Source organism: Oryctolagus cuniculus, chromosome 6 (genome assembly GCF_964237555.1).
Source record: "Oryctolagus cuniculus chromosome 6, mOryCun1.1, whole genome shotgun sequence".
Lineage (NCBI taxonomy): Eukaryota > Metazoa > Chordata > Mammalia > Lagomorpha > Leporidae > Oryctolagus > Oryctolagus cuniculus.
Window position 1 is genome coordinate 62827635 of NC_091437.1, and position 16915 is coordinate 62844549.

At 64.3% G+C, this 16915-nt stretch overlaps 1 protein-coding gene across 2 annotated transcripts in view; it reads left to right on the top strand.

The window, feature by feature from the left end:
• Positions 1-16915, top strand: part of UNC5A (unc-5 netrin receptor A) — a 59122-nt gene that overhangs the window by 40897 nt on the left and 1310 nt on the right. The window contains exons 2-15 of one of the 2 annotated variants that reach the window (XM_051844458.2): positions 2767-3000; positions 8770-8913; positions 9148-9251; positions 9385-9565; positions 10184-10351; positions 10925-11089; positions 12428-12616; positions 12724-13026; positions 15200-15287; positions 15420-15588; positions 15703-15936; positions 16036-16185; positions 16270-16434; positions 16692-16870. In XM_051844458.2, the coding sequence (XP_051700418.1) occupies positions 2767-3000; positions 8770-8913; positions 9148-9251; positions 9385-9565; positions 10184-10351; positions 10925-11089; positions 12428-12616; positions 12724-13026; positions 15200-15287; positions 15420-15588; positions 15703-15936; positions 16036-16185; positions 16270-16434; positions 16692-16870 (2473 nt within the window). The remainder of the gene's footprint in view (positions 1-2766; positions 3001-8769; positions 8914-9147; positions 9252-9384; positions 9566-10183; positions 10352-10924; positions 11090-12427; positions 12617-12723; positions 13027-15199; positions 15288-15419; positions 15589-15702; positions 15937-16035; positions 16186-16269; positions 16435-16691; positions 16871-16915) is intronic. The other variant, XM_051844459.2, reaches the window with a different exon arrangement.

Here is a 16915-nt window from a genome sequence, read left to right on the forward strand (position 1 = left end):
GTGCAGGGAGTCCCAAATGCTCCCCGGGCACTGGCCTCACTGGCCTGCAGCCCAGGTGGCCCTGCCTTGGTCCTGTCTTCACCATGCCCTTCAGCCTGGCCTGAGCCCTCCAAGCCCACTGCTCAGCCCACCTGCGGCTCCAGGAGACCCAGGCCCCTGAGGAACCTGCACGTAGAGGAAGGTCTCCTTGCTGGCAGCTGGGAGGGTGGGGGGGGCAGGGGGAGGCTGTGACTGGGCCTGGTAGTGAAGCCGGGGTGAGCAGAGCTGGGGATGGAGCCGCGGGCCCCAGCGCCTCTGCCTGAGGTCCACCCCGCCCCCAGATGCTACTCCCCGCACTAGGCAGCCTTGAGCAGGATGCCAGGGACCAAACACGCAGTGCGGGGGTGGGCACAGATGCCTCTGCCACCTACTCACCCCTCTGTGACGAGAGGGCTGGGAGGGAGGGAGGGCAGCCATCTTCCCAGAGAACCCCACCCTGGGGCTGGGAAGTGCTGGCCTGGGCCAGCAGGGGAGAGTGGACGGAGGCCAGGGGGACCCGTGGGCGAGTGGCGGAGGAGGGCCGGAGACTCAGGGACACTGACCACGGGTGTGTCGCCCGTCCTGAAACACCTGCGGGAGCCACACAGGCAATGGAACAGACAGAGGCGGCCCCGGGGTGAGGCAACAGGGAGTGGTGGGGACCTCAGCAAAGCAGAAAGCCCCGCAGCCTGCAGGAAAGACTCGGCTCCTCTGGCCCTGCCTGGCCTTAACCTTGAGGCTCCAGCGTGGGAGTCAGGTGCGAGAGAAGAGGGCTCTACCACTGGCGGGTGTTGGGGATGGAGGGAAGAGGCCTGAAGGGGGCGCTCTGGGCAGGGCAGCGTTCAGGTCTCGGGTGCTGACCACAGGGTAGAGGTGAGTGAGGGAGGGGAAGGCAGCTCAGAGCTCCAGGAGGACACCCCCCCCCCCCGCCGTGGGGCTTGAACTCCACCCCCCAGCCCTGGCCTTAGAGTGTCCTTGCCAGAGGGCAGAGCCGCAACCTGGAGGCTGCCCCCTGGGACCACCCAGGAAGTGAACCCCCTGGGGGTGGGGGAGGCCGCAGCAGCGTGGCGTGACGGAGGCCCTGGAAGTGAGCTATGTCCCTTATTGGTCACAGTACATTTATTTTTCATTAGCAGTTAAATGCAGACATGAGGGATCGCGTGGGGTTCAGCGGGCAGCCGAGGCGAGCAGTACTGGGCACGCAGATCGATAGAGAGGCTGGGGGCAGGGGTGCACCCACTCCGGTCCTGCCCCCGCACCCCCCCCCATGCCCCTGCATCCCTGCGGGCCCTGCTCTGGGGTGGGGCTGTGCAGGTGCTCTGGGGGCCACCAGCACCTGCTCCTTCTGTGGGAGGCCCGTACCCCATGGGGAGGCAGACTCAGTGGAGTCACTGCCTGCACAGGGGGGCGGGGCGGGGAGGGGCAGGCACTGCTGACACAGTGAGGAGCTGTGGGGTCACGGGGCGGCTCCCACGCTACACTTTGTGCATGCAGGGTCAGAGCTGGGGCCGGGCTCCCTGCCCGCCCCCCCCAGCCCCACTGCTGGCGGGGGCGACACCCTGGGAGGCTCACCCACCCGGCACCTGCAGGACCCAGGCAGGCACCCCCCTCCCCAAACTCCCAGTCTTGCGGCGAAGGGGGCGGGTGTTCCCCATGGTAAGACAGCGTCCTGGGCACCAGGAGGGGAGGGGTGACCGACCCCTGGCCGCGAGGTCCAAGGATCGAGTTGTCCCCACGGAAGCCGTGGAGGTGCTCTGGATACCACCAGGCGGCCGTGTGGGGACCCTGGCTCCCTCTGGGCGGACTTGATCTCCATTTCACAGATGACAAAGCCACTAACTCCCCAAGGTCCTCAGTGGCAAGGAGTCTGCTGTCTTGGAAACTCACCTTTGTGCCCAGGGCCCTGTTCATCCTGAATGAGCATCCGTGTTTGGGGGGTGGTCCCTGCCGCCCTGAGGGGAGGCGGGGGGGCGCTGTAGGCTGAGGGCCCCCCCCCCCAGGGGTACCTATGCTGGAGCAGACAGGTCAGCCTGCTCTGGGGAACTCACCTCCAGCAGTGCCTCAGAGCCAATTACCTGTGCAATTAGCAACAAATGACTTGTGGGACGGTTGTGGTTTTCAGTTAAAAGAAGGAAGCCGGCACTCAAGTCTCCCCCGCAGGGGTGGGCCGTGGCCCAGAGCCCTCAGTCGGGAGTCCCTCCCGGCTCCCACTCTGCCCACCCACGCCCACCCTGGGTGCCAGCCAGCAGCCCAGCCTGCCCCTCCCCCAGGCCTGTCTGCTCACCCTCCACCTGCCTCCCGGCATCCCTCACCTCTCCCTCCCTTTAATCACTGCATTTGCTGAGGCCCCAACTGTGCATGGGGACTGGGGAGGGAGGGGCAGCTCCCCGCCCCCACCCCCACCCCTGCAGCAGATGAGGGGTCTCCTGCTCTCTTCCCACTCCTGGCTGTCCAGCTCCCTTCAGCCTCCCCACAGCCTGGCTGTGGCACGAGCCCAGGGCCTCCCACGTGCGGGACCTCGGTCCTTCTCCCGCTGTGCCCCCCAGCCCCGCCCCCGCCAGTCTCGGTCTTTGGCAATGTGTGGGTTTCTTCTAAGGAGGCCAGTGAGGCTGGAGGAAGAGGTAGAGCCTCCGTTCTGTCCTCCGGCCGCGTTGCAAGCCGGGCTCTGCTGCACTCGCTGCTGCGCCCGCATCGCCCGGGCTCGCCAGGGCGCGCACAGATCACCTGCCCCCTTGGACTCCACTGCAGGTGCCCAGCCGAGTGCCACGGTGGCCAACCCTGTGCCCAACCCCGTGCCCGGCGCCAACCCTGAGCTGCTCCCCCACTTCCTGGTGGAGCCAGAGGACGTGTACATCGTCAAGAACAAGCCTGTGCTGTTGGTGTGCAAGGCCACGCCCGCCACGCAGATCTTCTTCAAGTGCAACGGGGAGTGGGTGCGCCAGGTGGACCATGCCATCGAGCGGAGCACGGACAGCAGCAGCGGTGAGGCCGGGCTTGGGAGCCACGCAGGGGCGGCTGCGGGCGAAGCGGGTCTCCGCGGGGCTGGAGGGGCCTGTGGGCACCCAGGCGCTCCAACCTGCAAGTGGCAAGGCCGGGCGAGAACCAGCCGTGCGCCCACTACCGCCTGAGGGTAGCCACGCAGGGCAGCCGTCCCCGTGTGTGTGCACAGAGGCCTCCCCAGCGGACCCCACCCCGCACTAGTCGGGTGGGAGAGAGAGTCAGGAGATGCTTTCCCTCACCAGAATGCCCCAGAGTGACAGCAATTAGGGCACAGCAGGTGGGCTGGGGCGGCCTGGACCGGGCGCTGGGGGGCGTGGGCCCCAGATGATCAGAAGCTCCTGGATCTCACACTCGGTGCTTATTTCCTTTGTACACCCCTCCATTCACTCGTACATGCACGCTTTCACTCACTGTCCCCTGTTGGGGACAGCCGCCAGAGAGGCAGGCAGCACGGTGACCTCCTAGCCAGAGGAGAAAGAATGGAGGCTGCCCAGGAAATCCAGAGGGGCTCCTCGGGGGAGGTGATGTGTAAACAGAGGGAGGTCTAGGAATTGGTCAGGGACAGAAAAGGGGGAAAGGCTCCCCAGGCAGGGGCTGCAGGCAAGCGAAGTCCTGGAGGCAGATGGCAGCGGGTGTGGGCTGTGCAGGGGCTGAAGTGGCAGAGTGACAAGGGCAGAGAGTTATTGGTGAGCTTGGGGGTCGGGAGGGGCTGATGGAGAGGCTGACTCAGAGACAGGAAGGGCCCGGGGGACCCAGCTGAGAGGTGCAGGGAGGGGTCCCAGGGCAGCGGGACCCCCAGTCCTCACCCTAGCCCTGGCCTTGGGCAGTGAACATGTGGGCAGCGCACACTTGTCTGGGTCCCAGCGCTCCCCAGGAACAGGGTGGACAAAGAGACAGGAGCTGCAGGCAGCCCCTCCCTCCTGCTCTCAGAGAGCCGGGCTCCGCCCACATTCACTTGCTTCTCCGGGGCACTATATGAAGACCCTCCTCCGCCCCCCTCCTCGCCATAGCGAGCCCCTTCCCACTGCAGCCTCAGAGCAGAGCACACACGCCCCCTGCTTGTGGCCCACGGGAGACACAAACACCCAGTGCCGCCGGCCTGCTGTCGCCACTGCACCGTGGCAGGCAGGAGACTGCGGGACCCAGTGGAGTTAACACCAAAGCTCAAGCCTCCAAACCACCCAGAAGAGCATTTCCAGGGGCCACGGGGCCGGGGCCGGAGGTGCAGATACACAGAAGGCCAGGCTGGCTTGGGAGAGGGAGCCAAGCCGGGAGTCCGCTGAGCCACAGAGGGCTGTGGTCAGACCTGCCCTCTGGGAAGCCGGGGCCATGCAGGGGAAGCCTGGACGAGGGCCAGGCCCCGGGCAGGGAGAGCCGCGTGGAAGCGCTTGTGCTAATCCCAGTGTGGCTAAAGAGCCCAGCCTGTCATTTCAAAGAGGAGATTGAGGCCTTGGCGCGGACTTGTCCAGGGTCCCCAGAGGGCTCTAACCAGGTCTTTCTGTCTGCAGAAGTCACGGCCCGCCCTCCCCGACCAGCTCCGCAAGGGCTGGGTTCTGTCCACCCAAAGCAGCCCAGGAGGGACAGGGGACGGTCTCCTTGCTCTGCCTGCCCCCTCTCTGGGTCAGGGACTCCTGGCCAGACCCCGGAGCTCTGCACTGCCCCGGCCTCGCCCGTGCCTGCTGACCGGAGTCTCTTCCTGCTGTCCTCAGGGGCTGGCTGAGCACCTGCTCCGTGCCAGGCTGTGGGTTAGGTACAGGAATTCAAGCTCCCACCTCATAGCTCAGGAAAGTTCTGGGTGCCAGGACTAGAGGTGTCAGAGGCCAGTTTTGGTGTCCCCACTGTCCAGGTGGGAGGGTCCCATACACAACCCCTTGGCCTCTGTGATCTGTTTCTTTGTCTGTAAAATGAGAATGAGGCGGGCCCCTCGCAAACTGCGGAGGAGGAGGGAGTTGAGATTACACACACCCCTTTCTCCTCTCACCACCCAGCGCCCCGGGCACAGCGCCACCTTGTGGCGCAGCCAGACCCCTGCTCGCCTACAGCCTTGAGGACCTGTCCGGGAACCTCTGGCTGCAGGCCCCTCCCAGCCAGAAGTCTTTTTTTTTTTTTTTTTTTTTTGACAGGCAGAGTGGACAGTGAGAGAGAGAGACAGAGAGAAAGGTCTTCCTTTTGCCATTGGTTCAGCTTCCAATGGCCGCCGCGGCCGGCGCGCTGATCCGATGGCAGGAGCCAGGTGCTTCTCCTGGTCTCCCATGGGGTGCAGGGCCCAAGGACCTGGGCCATCCTCCACTGCACTCCTGGGCCACAGCAGAGAGCTGGACTGGAAGAGGGGCAACCGGGACTAGAACCGGGTGTGCCGGCGCCGCAGGTGGAAGATTAGCCTATTGAGCCTCAGCGCCGGCCCAGAAGTCTTAAACACACAGTCTGGCTGGGGCCCAGGCCCTGGCTTGAGTGAGCACTCCCAGGTCTGGGCGCTGGCTCGCTCTCTCTCTCTCTCCCCCAACTCTGCCTCTCAAATAAATAAATATTTTAAAGTAATATATAAAAATTAAAAAAATGAGTCAGAGTTGTGGCACAGTGGGTAGAGCTGCCACCTGCAGTGCCGGCATCTCATATGGGCACTGGTTCGAGTCCCAGCTGCTCCACTTCCAATTCAGCTCCCTACTAATGGCCTGGGAAAAGCAGAGGAGGATGGTCCAGGTGTTTGGGCCTAGGCTTCCCACATCGGAGACCCAGAGGAGGCTCCTGGTTCCTGGCTTCAGCCTGGCCCAGCCCTCGGCCATTGCAGCCATCTGCAGAGTGAACCAGCAGATTAGAAAGATTTTCTCAGCCAGCACCGCGGCTCACTAGGCTAATCCTCTGCCTGCGGCACCGGCACCCCAGGTTCTAGTCCCGGTTGGGGCGCTGGATTCTGTCCCAGTTGCTCCTCTTGCAGTCCAGCTCTCTGGTGTGGCACGGGAGGGTAGTGGAGGATGGCCCAGATCCTTGGGCCCTGCACCCTCATGGGAGACCAGGAGGAAGCACCTGGCTCCTGACTTCAGATCGGCACAGCGCCAGCCGTAGCGGCCATTTGGGGGGTGAACCAACGGAAAGGAAGACCTTTCTCTCTCTCTCTCTCTGTCTAGCTCTGCCTGTCAAAAAAAAAAAAAAGAAAGAAAGAAAATTTAAAAAGATTTTCTCTCTATGTTTCTCTCTATAACTCTTTCAAATAAATCAATCTTTAAAAAATATATAAATAAAATGATTTTTTTAGATTTATTTATTTTACTTGAAAGGTGGAGTTATAGAGAAGGAGAGAGAGAGAGAAATGTTTCACCCCCTGGTTCACTCCCCAAATGGCTGCAGTGGCTGGAGCTGGACCAGTCCGAAGCCAGGAGCTTCTTCCAGGTCTCCCATGTGGGTGCAAGGACCCAAGGACTTGGGCCATCTTCTACTGCTTTCCCAGGCCGTAGCAGAGAGCTGGATGGGAAGTGGAGCAGCTGGGACTGGAACCAGCGCCAATATGGGATGCCAGCACTGCAGGCAGTGGCTGTATCCAGTGTGCCACAGCGCCGGCCTCAAAATAAATTTTAAAAGCCCAGGTTCCCCTGGGCTGGCTCCATGCAAGCCAGGCCAGGAAGCAGAGCTCACGGGGCCACTTCCCACCTGTAACTGCCTGGCCCACTCCCATCCTGAGCATTCGACCTTGGCCTCGGGCCTCCCATGGCCAGCGGCCAGCACTTCTGAATATTCATTGATCTCATTGATTCCTCAACCCAAAGCCAGTGTGTGCCTTGCGGCAGAGACTTTCCTCACTAGCCCACCAACAGATGGCGGTGGTGCCCTGTGGGTGCGGTGCCCTGTGGGTGGGTGCACAGACCAGAGACTCTGCCCAGACAGGTCCTGGGGTCAGCCAGGTATGGCAGAGGTCCAGAGCTCCACCCAGATCTCTCTGTATGGGACTAGAGTGTGGTGGTCAGATGCCCCTCCCCCCAAACCTGGCCCTGGGAGAGGACCACCATCCTCATCCTCATTCCCTGACACTGGAAGAGCCTGAAATTAGCAAAATCCAGCCTTGGAGTCCAGGCTGGGGGCACAGCTTACCGTGTGTTACACGGACGAGAGAGTGAGAAGCTCAGGTTGGCCTCAGAGCGCCCCCTTCCCCGCAGCCAACACCCTCCTCCCAGAATCCTCTGCATCGCCCACACACCCCAGGGCGGCCAGCCCGGGTCCCTATCCTTCCTGCTGGCCCCTCCCCAAGGCTGCCACCTGCTTGCATTTGCCAATTGGGTGCAGGCACAGAGATACCCACTAACTGCTCCCAGGAACCAGGCGCTGAATGACCTCTGGAGCGGAGGGCACAGCCCCAGACAAAGCCCCCCCCCCCCCCAGGGGACCTTTCCGACCAGGAGAAAAAGAGAGTCCAGTTCAGAATGTTCTGTAGCCTTCCCGCTCCACAGCCCAGAGGCAGAGAGGGAGAGGGGGTAAGAGACCTTCTTGGCTAAGACCTATCTCCCTATGACCCAGGGAGCCAGCACCCGGCCTCTCCAGCGCACAGACCCTGGGGGTCACCCCAAGGCGCTCAGTCCCCAGGTGCCTTACGGGGCAGCACAGGCAGAGCGGAGAAAGGGCCAAAGTAGCCCAGCTGCAGGGACCCCAGCCAGAGGTGGCGCCCCCACTCCTGTGAGAGCCAGCTGGGAGATTCGGGAGTGACAGGGACGTGGTGGGAGGGGACCAGGTGAGAGCGGAGCTTGCGGAGGAGAGGTCGGGGAGGGGCGGGAGAGGCACGTTGGGGAGTTTCAGAGAAAGAAAACAGCCCCGCGCTGCCTGGCCCAGCCAGACCCCTGCGCCTCGGGCACCCGCAGCCCTAATTGAATTTCTCTGTTAACAATGGAAACACATTGGCTGCAGGCCTCCCTCTCTCTTTCTGATAAGCCAATGACCCGAGGGAAATTGGGGTCAGGAGGAGAAGAAGTTGGAAACAAACAGCCTTTTCTCACTCCTGGGGACACTGGTTTTGGCTGCAGACTGGGGGTGGGGGGTGGGGGGCTGGCATCTCCCTGCTGGGGCGGCAGAGGGGCTCCCGGGCCGTCCTGGCAAGCCCTGCTCTCAGGGGACAGGTGTGGCCCAGGGTGGGGAGTGCAACCTGGAGCCCCACCCCACCCCCTGCCAGCCTGCCCAGCAGAGCAGAGAAGATCCCAGGGCCCCAGTGCTGGCTGCCCCCACACTGTTCTCCTGTCTCTCGCTGGGGGGGGGGGCACAGCCCCTCCCAAGGTGACTATAGGACCCTGAACGCACAGGATTCAGAGCCCTTTCCCAGGCCTCGTGTGGAAAAAATGCCATCCTCAGGAGAGGGCTGGAGGATGATCCAGTTGGGAACCCCCCCACCAAATCCCAGGAGTCTACTTCCAGACTGTATAATCACTCTCATTGTATTGCTAATAGCTGTGATTGCATTAGCCCTGGCAGGATCGACCTGTCAGCCCCTAGGGAGGGGCAGGGTGCCTACCCTACAGAGGCATCACGGGTCTGGGGTCCTTGCAAGCCGCTGCTGTAGCCCCAACTTGCATGATAAGCCCCTTCAGGGCCCTAGAGCTCAGATTACAAAGGGCAGCGAGGGGCAGTGAGAGACCCCACTCCTAGCCTGTGGGAGACACCCCGCCAGGACAAGGGCTGCCCCCGTGGTCCACTCCCCCGGCGCGGGCGGCGCGGGCGCTGGGCACCGGGAGCTCAGTGCGGCCCCGCCCGGCAAGCCGCCCCTCCCGCCCCCAGGGCTGCCGGCCATGGAAGTCCGCATCAATGTCTCGAGGCAGCAGGTGGAGAAGGTGTTCGGGCTGGAGGAGTACTGGTGCCAGTGCGTGGCGTGGAGCTCCTCGGGCACCACCAAGAGCCAGAAAGCCTACATTCGCATCGCCTGTGAGTGCCGGCCCGGCCCTGGGGCAGGGCGGGGTGGGGTAGGGTCACTGGGAACGGGGACAGCGAGCTTCCTGGAGGAGGCGGTCCGGCCGGAAAACCTCACAGTCCTGCCTTGAGGGCTGGAAGAAGCGCCTGCGGACGCAGCCCGGCCACCGCCGTGCCCCCTGGGCACTTGAGTCTTGCTGCTGGAGTGGCCGGCCCAGCGATTGGAGGGCACTGCTGTCCATCTTCCAGATTTACGCAAGAACTTCGAGCTGGAGCCGCTGGCCAAGGAGGTGTCCTTGGAGCAGGGCATCGTGCTGCCCTGCCGCCCGCCGGAGGGCGTCCCCCCGGCCGAGGTGAGAGGGGGCTGCGGGGCTCACTCCGCAGGTGGGCGGGGCTTCCGGATCTCAGCTCCCGCCCCGCCCCGTCCCCAGGGCCTGCGCGGGCCACCGTGCAGTGGCTTGGCTCCACCCCCACCCCCTCAACCAGGTGGAGTGGCTGCGGAACGAAGACCTGGTGGACCCAGCCCTGGACCCCAACGTGTACATCACGCGGGAGCACAGCCTGGTGGTGCGGCAGGCCCGGCTGGCCGACACAGCCAACTACACCTGCGTGGCCAAGAACATCGTGGCGCGCCGCCGCAGCGCCTCTGCGGCCGTCATCGTCTACGGTGGGCCCCTGGCACCGGCTTGCCGAGTCGCAGGGAGAGGCACAGAGAAGTGCCTCTGGGGCAGGGCCGCGTGGCGAGAGGCCGTGGAGCAGCCCCTGGCCTGCTAGGGAAGCCTAAGGAAAGGGCTGCAGTGTGGCTGCTGGGCCCCCAGGGGGCGTGCTGGGGCGGCGGCGGGGGGTCGGGGACAAGGCTGGGCACCTGCGTGTGGGTGCACTGCACAGCAGAAGGAGGTGAGGGGACAGCAAGGGTGCAGGAAAGGCGATAGGACACCCCCCCCCCCGCTTCTCCAGGATGGGAAGTAGAGTCCGAGCCGGCCCGGGCACCCCCAGGAGCAGGCAGAGGAGGGGGCCAGGAGCTACCCTGTGAGAGGGTGGGGTCCCCGCCAGAGGAGCCCGTGAGCCGCTGTTTGGCCTGGCCGCCCCCAAGCGCCCACCAGGAGAAGGGAGGCCCGCGCAGCAGGTGCTACCACGCCGCCAGCGCCGGTGCACTGGCTTAACCTCCCCTGCTGCGCTTCCGGCCCAGCACAGCCCAGCCCCTGTACCCTCACGCCGCATCCCCGGGCCCACAAGTCCAAGGCGACCCCCGCTCCCTGACCCCAGCCCTTCTCTGTCCGGCCAGTGAACGGTGGGTGGTCGACGTGGACCGAGTGGTCTGCCTGCAGCGCCAGCTGTGGGCGCGGCTGGCAGAAACGGAGCCGGAGCTGCACCAACCCGGCGCCTCTCAACGGGGGCGCCTTCTGTGAGGGGCAGAATGTCCAGAAAACAGCCTGCGCCACCCTGTGCCCAGGTACCTGCGGCCGCCGCCTCCCGCATCGCTCCTCACCACGCCATCTCCGCGCCCTGGCTCCATCGCGCCCACCAGCCTGCCCCCCATGGCTCCATCCCCACCCCGCCCGCCATGCAGGGCCAGGCTCAGTCGGAGGCAGGGGCTCAGGGTGCAGTGTGTGGTCGGAGGCAGGGGCCCAGGCTGCATCCAAGCTTGGGTTCAGGGTAGGTTCCAAGTCGCAGGGTCTGAGGTACAGTCTGGGGACAGGGGCTGGGGTCAGCCTGGGGCTGCAGAACCCACCTGGGGCTGGGATCAGAAGGGTCCTTGTGCGACCAGATGGCCTCCATGGGGTGGCGAACGCCAAGCAGCCCCTGGCGTCATCTACCTTCCCGTCATGAGCATGCGTCATCCAGGCCAGCTGGACACCGGAGGGCGTGCAGATTGCTGGGCCTGGCCCTGGCATTGAACCCAGGTCCAGGCCAACTTGTCCTGCCTGGTCCCGACACCCGTCCGGGCCACTGGCGGATCGCCTGGGGCTGGTTCCCCAAGCTGACCATGCTGTCTCCTCTCTGCCCATGTCTGTCTCTTGGATAGTGGATGGCAGCTGGAGCCCATGGAGCAAGTGGTCAGCTTGTGGGCTGGACTGTACTCACTGGCGGAGCCGTGAGTGCTCGGACCCAGCGCCCCGCAACGGAGGCGAGGAGTGCCAGGGCGCTGACCTGGACACCCGCAACTGCACCAGTGACCTCTGCGTGCACAGTGAGTGCTCCCGCACTGCTGGGTTCCACTTCTGTTTGGCAGGGTCGGTCCTGTCCAGCCCTGGTGAGACCGCAGCCAAGGGGGTCAGTTCCCTGTGGCATGCTGTGCCTCTCCAAGCTCAAGCGCCCAGGGATGCCCCGTCCCTAGCACGCCCACACCCCCTCGGCTCGTGCACATGCACCTGTCCACACTTACCCACATCCTCACCTGCAGTCCCCTGGTGCACACACGAGTCCTGTGGGGACCCCAGGTTTGTGAGGCCTGTTAATTACAAGGCCATAGCTAACAATTAAAGATCTCTGTTGGATTTTTTTTCTCCAGAACACACCCTCCCCCCATTCTTTCAATTAAAAACCTAATTATCTGTGTCAATTCCTTTCTGATGGACATTTCTTCCATTATGCAAAGCCCTTCTCAAGTCAATACCCACCCCTCCCAAGCAGTCAGTCACCCCCCAGCCCTCCCCAGCCCTGCCCGAGGCCTTGGGGAGGCAGTCTAGGAGGGGCCTCTCAGCCCTGCTGCCGGGGCAGGGACTGGCAGGCAGGAGGCAGATGCCCTGTGCATGGTCGAAAACTAACAACACTTGCTGCTGGAGACTAAAGAAAAGTTGATTTCGCTGATAGCATTGGAAGCCGCAGGTCCATCAGCCCGGCAGCCGCTCTGGGAGAGCCCCCAGGCTGCATCGCCTCATCCAGGGGGCATGGTGGTGGGCCTGCCTGTGAGTGGGGGCAGCCAGAGAGACCAGGGAGGGGCCAGCCTCGCTCTTCCATAACACCTCTCTTGAGAGAACCAACCAGGGTCTACTGAGAACGTCCTTAGCTCCTTCGGAGGGTGATGCCCCGCGTCCCCACCTCCACCCCCTGCAGCGTGCACTCAGACCTAATGACCTCCCAGTAGGTCCCACAGCCTGTTAACAATGCTCGGAGGGTCATAGCATCCTGCTTTGAGGAATCCCTGGAGCTCATCTCCAGCCCCAGCTCCCTGGTCCCCCAAAGAGCAGATAGCAAATATACTAACCGAGCCACCACCACCTCTCCCCCCACAACCCAACCCTGGAAAAGTAGTTCCCCCCTTCCTCCAGCCTCCCGGCAGCCACCTCGGCCTAAACCTGCAGCCCATGAGGGTGTGAGCTGCCCAGAGTCCCTCGGCCAGGCACGGCAGGTGTAGGGCTGGGCCCTAGGCATGCTGATTGTCCGCCCCCTGCTGTGAGTGTCCAGGCCCGGGCGTGTGCTGATGCCCCGCGCGCAAGGAGGCCTCGTCCTCCTGGGCTGGACACCAGTGACCTCTCCCTCCCAGCCCGACCGCCTGCCCGGCCCAATGCTGTGCTCTCTCCTGCAGCTGCGTCGGGCCCTGAGGACGTGGCCCTCTACGTGGGCCTCATTGCCGTGGCCGTGTGTCTCGTCCTGTTGCTGCTTGTCCTCATCCTTGTTTACTGCCGTAAGAAAGAGGGGCTGGACTCGGACGTGGCTGACTCGTCCATCCTTACCTCGGGCTTCCAGCCTGTCAGCATCAAGCCCAGCAAAGCAGGTGAAGCCCCTGCGCCTGGCGCCAGTGCCGGAGGCCCCTTGCCAGGGCTGTGCTGGCTGGCGGGGAAGCCCTCACTGCCGCGCCCTGAGCCTGTCTCTGCCCCACAGACAACCCCCACCTGCTCACCATCCAGCCAGACCTCAGCACCACTACCACCACCTACCAGGGCAGCCTGTGTCCCCGGCAGGACGGGCCCAGCCCCAAGTTCCAGCTCACCAACGGGCACCTGCTCAGCCCCCTGTCGGGCGGCCGCCACACGTTGCACCACAGCTCGCCCACCGCTGAGGCCGAGGACTTCGTGTCCCGCCTGTCCACCCAGAACTACTTCCGCTCCCTGCCTAGAGGCACCAGCAACATGGCCTACGGGACCTTCAACTTCCTCGGGGGGCGGCTGATGATCCCTAACACAGGTAGGAAGGACCCCAGGGGGTGTGAGGGGAGTCCCCAGAGGCCAGTCCAGCCCACACCGCGTCCTGGAGGAGCATGGGATGGCCCAGGTGCTCCTTCCACGGCCTGCAGCCTCACCCCGAGTAGCTGGGCCAGGCCAGCCGGGAAAGGGGCCAAGCTTTGGAGAGAACCCCCAGTGGGGCTGTGGGCTCTGCAGACGGGTAGGATGGGGGCTGGCCACCGGGAGTTTACCAGCCATGGAGACCGTGGACAAATGTAAACGGTGCAGGCGCAGAGGGCCCCGGGGAGCCCCTACTGCACGGAGACCTCCCTGAGGGAGTCCTCATCTTGTTAGACGATCCACAGACGTCATCTTGCAAGAAACTGCCGCCGCCTCTGGTGCGGCATCTCTGGGCTTAGATGACGGCACCGGCCCCTGCTGCCCTCGCTGGCGCGATGACCCGGCCCGGCCCGGTGGCTCTAGTCACTGAGTCTGTGCAGCTCACACCTCTGTGCCACGCCAGCCAGCACTGCCTACCCAGCTGCCTCCCGGGCAGCTCCATCTGGGTGGGCTCAGGTCCTTAGACCCCTCGTGCCTGAAACAGAGCTGCCTCCCACCCCACCCCCCAGCCTGCTCCCTCTCGGCTTTCCCCAGCTCGTGAGTAGTACACTCTGGTTGTTCAAGCCAGAAAACGGGGATCACATTGACCCCCTGCTCTATCTCACTTGCCCCCAGGCCCGCCTCCTCCATACACCGCGTCCTGGGTCTTCTCTGTCCGGAAACCCCACCTCTGCCCCTTTTACCTGCTTACCCGTTCCCAGAGTTCACCCCGCGAAGCCAGAGTCCAGCATTTCCTTCCTTCGGGGCTCCCCTGCAAAGCCCTCACACAGCCAGGCAGAGGTGACCCTGTCCCCTGCTGGCTGCCACTGGGGCCTCTCCCCTTGCACACGTGCTCACCCGGGGCTCGTGGCAGCTGCAGGGACGCCCAGCTTCCTAAGCTGCTGTGTGCATGGGGCCCTCTGCCCCTCCCATGGGCTCACCTGCTGCTGCCCCCTTGGGTCTTAACCTGACAGCGTCTGCTCTCTGCATAGGCGATGCTAATGAACCGCTCAGAGTGCTACTAGGATCAGAAGCGAGATGGTACCTGAGACAGGCGGACAGAACCTGGGTGCTTGGTAGCCGGGCAGGAAATGGGGGGGGGCGACACTTCTCTGCACATCCTTTGATTACTCATCCTTGCCCCCACCTGCCTGCGGGGCTGCGGGATTCGGGAGCGTGTGATGGGGGATTCGCTGTGGCATTAGCATTCACTGTGTGCCTACCTCCCCCACGGGAAGCAGACCCCCGGGGGAGTCTGGGGCTGTCACCCCCACTTGCAGTGGGTTCCAGGGGGGCCAGCGTGGGCTAGCGAAAGGAGCAGCCACTGCGAACAGTCATACATCGATTAACCACAGGCTGCGTTCTGAGAGGCATGTGGTGCGGCGATTGCCTGGCATACCAGGGCCACCATACTGACCCTCAGCAAACTGAGACAGTGGCCATGTCACCAGCCCTAGGGCGGCACCACTGCACATGGGCTTTGTTGTTGACCAAAACCCCATTTTAGTGAAGTCCAGGCATGGCCCTCCTCGGCGTCTGCCGCTCTGGCTCTGTGGTCACCACCCCTAGAGCGACTCCCTGGTCCCTGTCCTTGCTGTGCCCCCCCCCCCCGCTGCACCTGCTAGCCGCCCAGACAGGGGAGGCCAGCAGACGCCAAGTGGCGCTGTACAGACCCAGCGCCACCTGCAGGGGGAGGGCAGTGGCAGGGTCTGCAGAGGAGCTTGGGCAGGGCAGCAGGTGCACGGTTCCAGAACCACCAAGGACATGGCACAGACTGGGCTGGAGGTACTGCTGGAAAGACAGTGGGGTGGGACCGGAAGGGCCTTAATGCCAGGGGGAGAAGGGTCTAAGCAGGGCGTGCCCAAGTCCCACACACTGCCTGCAGCGGAAGGTGCCGGGCTGGCGAGGCAGGCTCTCCCCGCCAGCGTTCCCTCCACTGCTCTTGGAAGCACCCAGCTCAGCTTCCTGCCTGTGTGGGTGGTGGCTCAGCGCGGCACTCCTGGTGCAACACCGGCGTCCCCAGCCCAGGCCTGGGGAGGCTGCCAGAGGGACTGGGTTTGCAGCGGGCTCAGCGCCCCCCTCCTGCTCCGTTTCAGGAATCAGCCTCCTCATCCCCCCAGATGCCATCCCCCGGGGAAAGATCTACGAGATCTACCTCACGCTGCACAAGCCCGAGGATGTGAGGTGTGCCATGAGTGGGGCGGCGGCGCAAGGGGTGGCCGGGGAAGGGGCAGGTGTGAGCTCCGTCACCCCACCCCCAGCCCTGGTGCTGGCCGCTGACGCCTTTCCCTCCCCACCCGCATTTCCCCACTTGAGGTTGCCCCTAGCCGGCTGTCAGACCCTGCTGAGTCCCATCGTTAGCTGCGGGCCCCCCGGAGTCCTGCTCACCCGACCTGTGATCCTCGCCATGGACCACTGCGGGGAGCCCAGCCCCGACAGCTGGAGCCTCCGCCTCAAAAAGCAGTCGTGCGAGGGCAGCTGGGAGGTGAGCAGGGAATGGGCCTCTGAGGGGAGCTTGGGCCTCCCTGTCCTGTGCAGCTGTGTGGCCCCAGCCCAGCCCCTGAGGCCGGTACTGACGCCTCGCGGGCGCCCCCTGCAGGATGTGCTGCACCTGGGCGAGGAGTCACCCTCCCACCTCTACTACTGCCAGCTGGAGGCCGGCGCCTGCTACGTCTTCACTGAGCAGCTGGGCCGCTTCGCCCTGGTGGGCGAGGCCCTCAGCGTGGCGGCGGCCAAGCGCCTCAAGCTGCTTCTGTTTGCCCCCGTGGCCTGCACCTCCCTTGAGTACAACATCCGAGTCTACTGCCTACACGACACCCACGATGCACTCAAGGTAAGGCCGGCCCTGGCATGGGGTGGGGCAGGGCGGGGGTGGGGGGAGGCCCTCCAGCCCCCAGCCTGGCTGACCCCAACCCTGCCCCCGGCACTGCAGGAGGTGGTGCAGCTGGAGAAGCAGCTGGGCGGACAGCTGATCCAGGAGCCCCGCCTCCTGCACTTCAAGGACAGCTACCACAACCTGCGCCTGTCTGTGCACGACGTGCCCAGCTCCCTGTGGAAGAGCAAGCTCCTGGTCAGCTACCAGGTAAGAGCTGACCCTGGGGCCGGCGCTCCCGAGCCTAGGGCTGGGCGCACCTGACGCCGCCGCCTCTCCTCTCGGCCCGCCCAGGAGATCCCCTTTTACCACATCTGGAATGGCACGCAACAGTACCTGCACTGCACCTTCACCTTGGAGCGCGTCAGCCCCAGCACCAGTGACCTGGCCTGCAAGGTGTGGGTGTGGCAGGTGGAGGGCGACGGGCAAAGCTTCAACATCAACTTCAACATCACCAAGGTGGGTGGGGGAGGAGTGTGTACAGGGTGACTGGGGAGGGCAGGCAGGGGGTGTGGGGAGGGAGGTGGTGGAGAGGGCTGGAACTCAGGCCAGCCGGTCACCCTGCTCCCCAGCTGTGTCGCTGACACAGACCCAGTGAGCAGGACCGAGGTAGGGGCGTTGACCAGGAAGCCCCAGGGCCCGCACTGGGTGGTGTGGTAGCCCCCCCCCCCCCGGCAGGAGAAGTCCTAACAGACCCTTCCTCTCTGCCACTCCAGGACACGAGGTTTGCTGAGCTGCTGGCTCTGGAGAGTGAAGGGGGGGTCCCAGCCCTGGTGGGTCCCAGTGCCTTCAAGATCCCCTTCCTCATTCGGCAAAAGATCATTACCAGCTTGGACCCGCCCTGCAGCCGGGGTGCCGACTGGCGGACCCTGGCCCAAAAACTCCACCTGGACAGGTAGGCAGCGGGCGGGCAGGGAGGGGCTGCAGAGGCCACTGAACT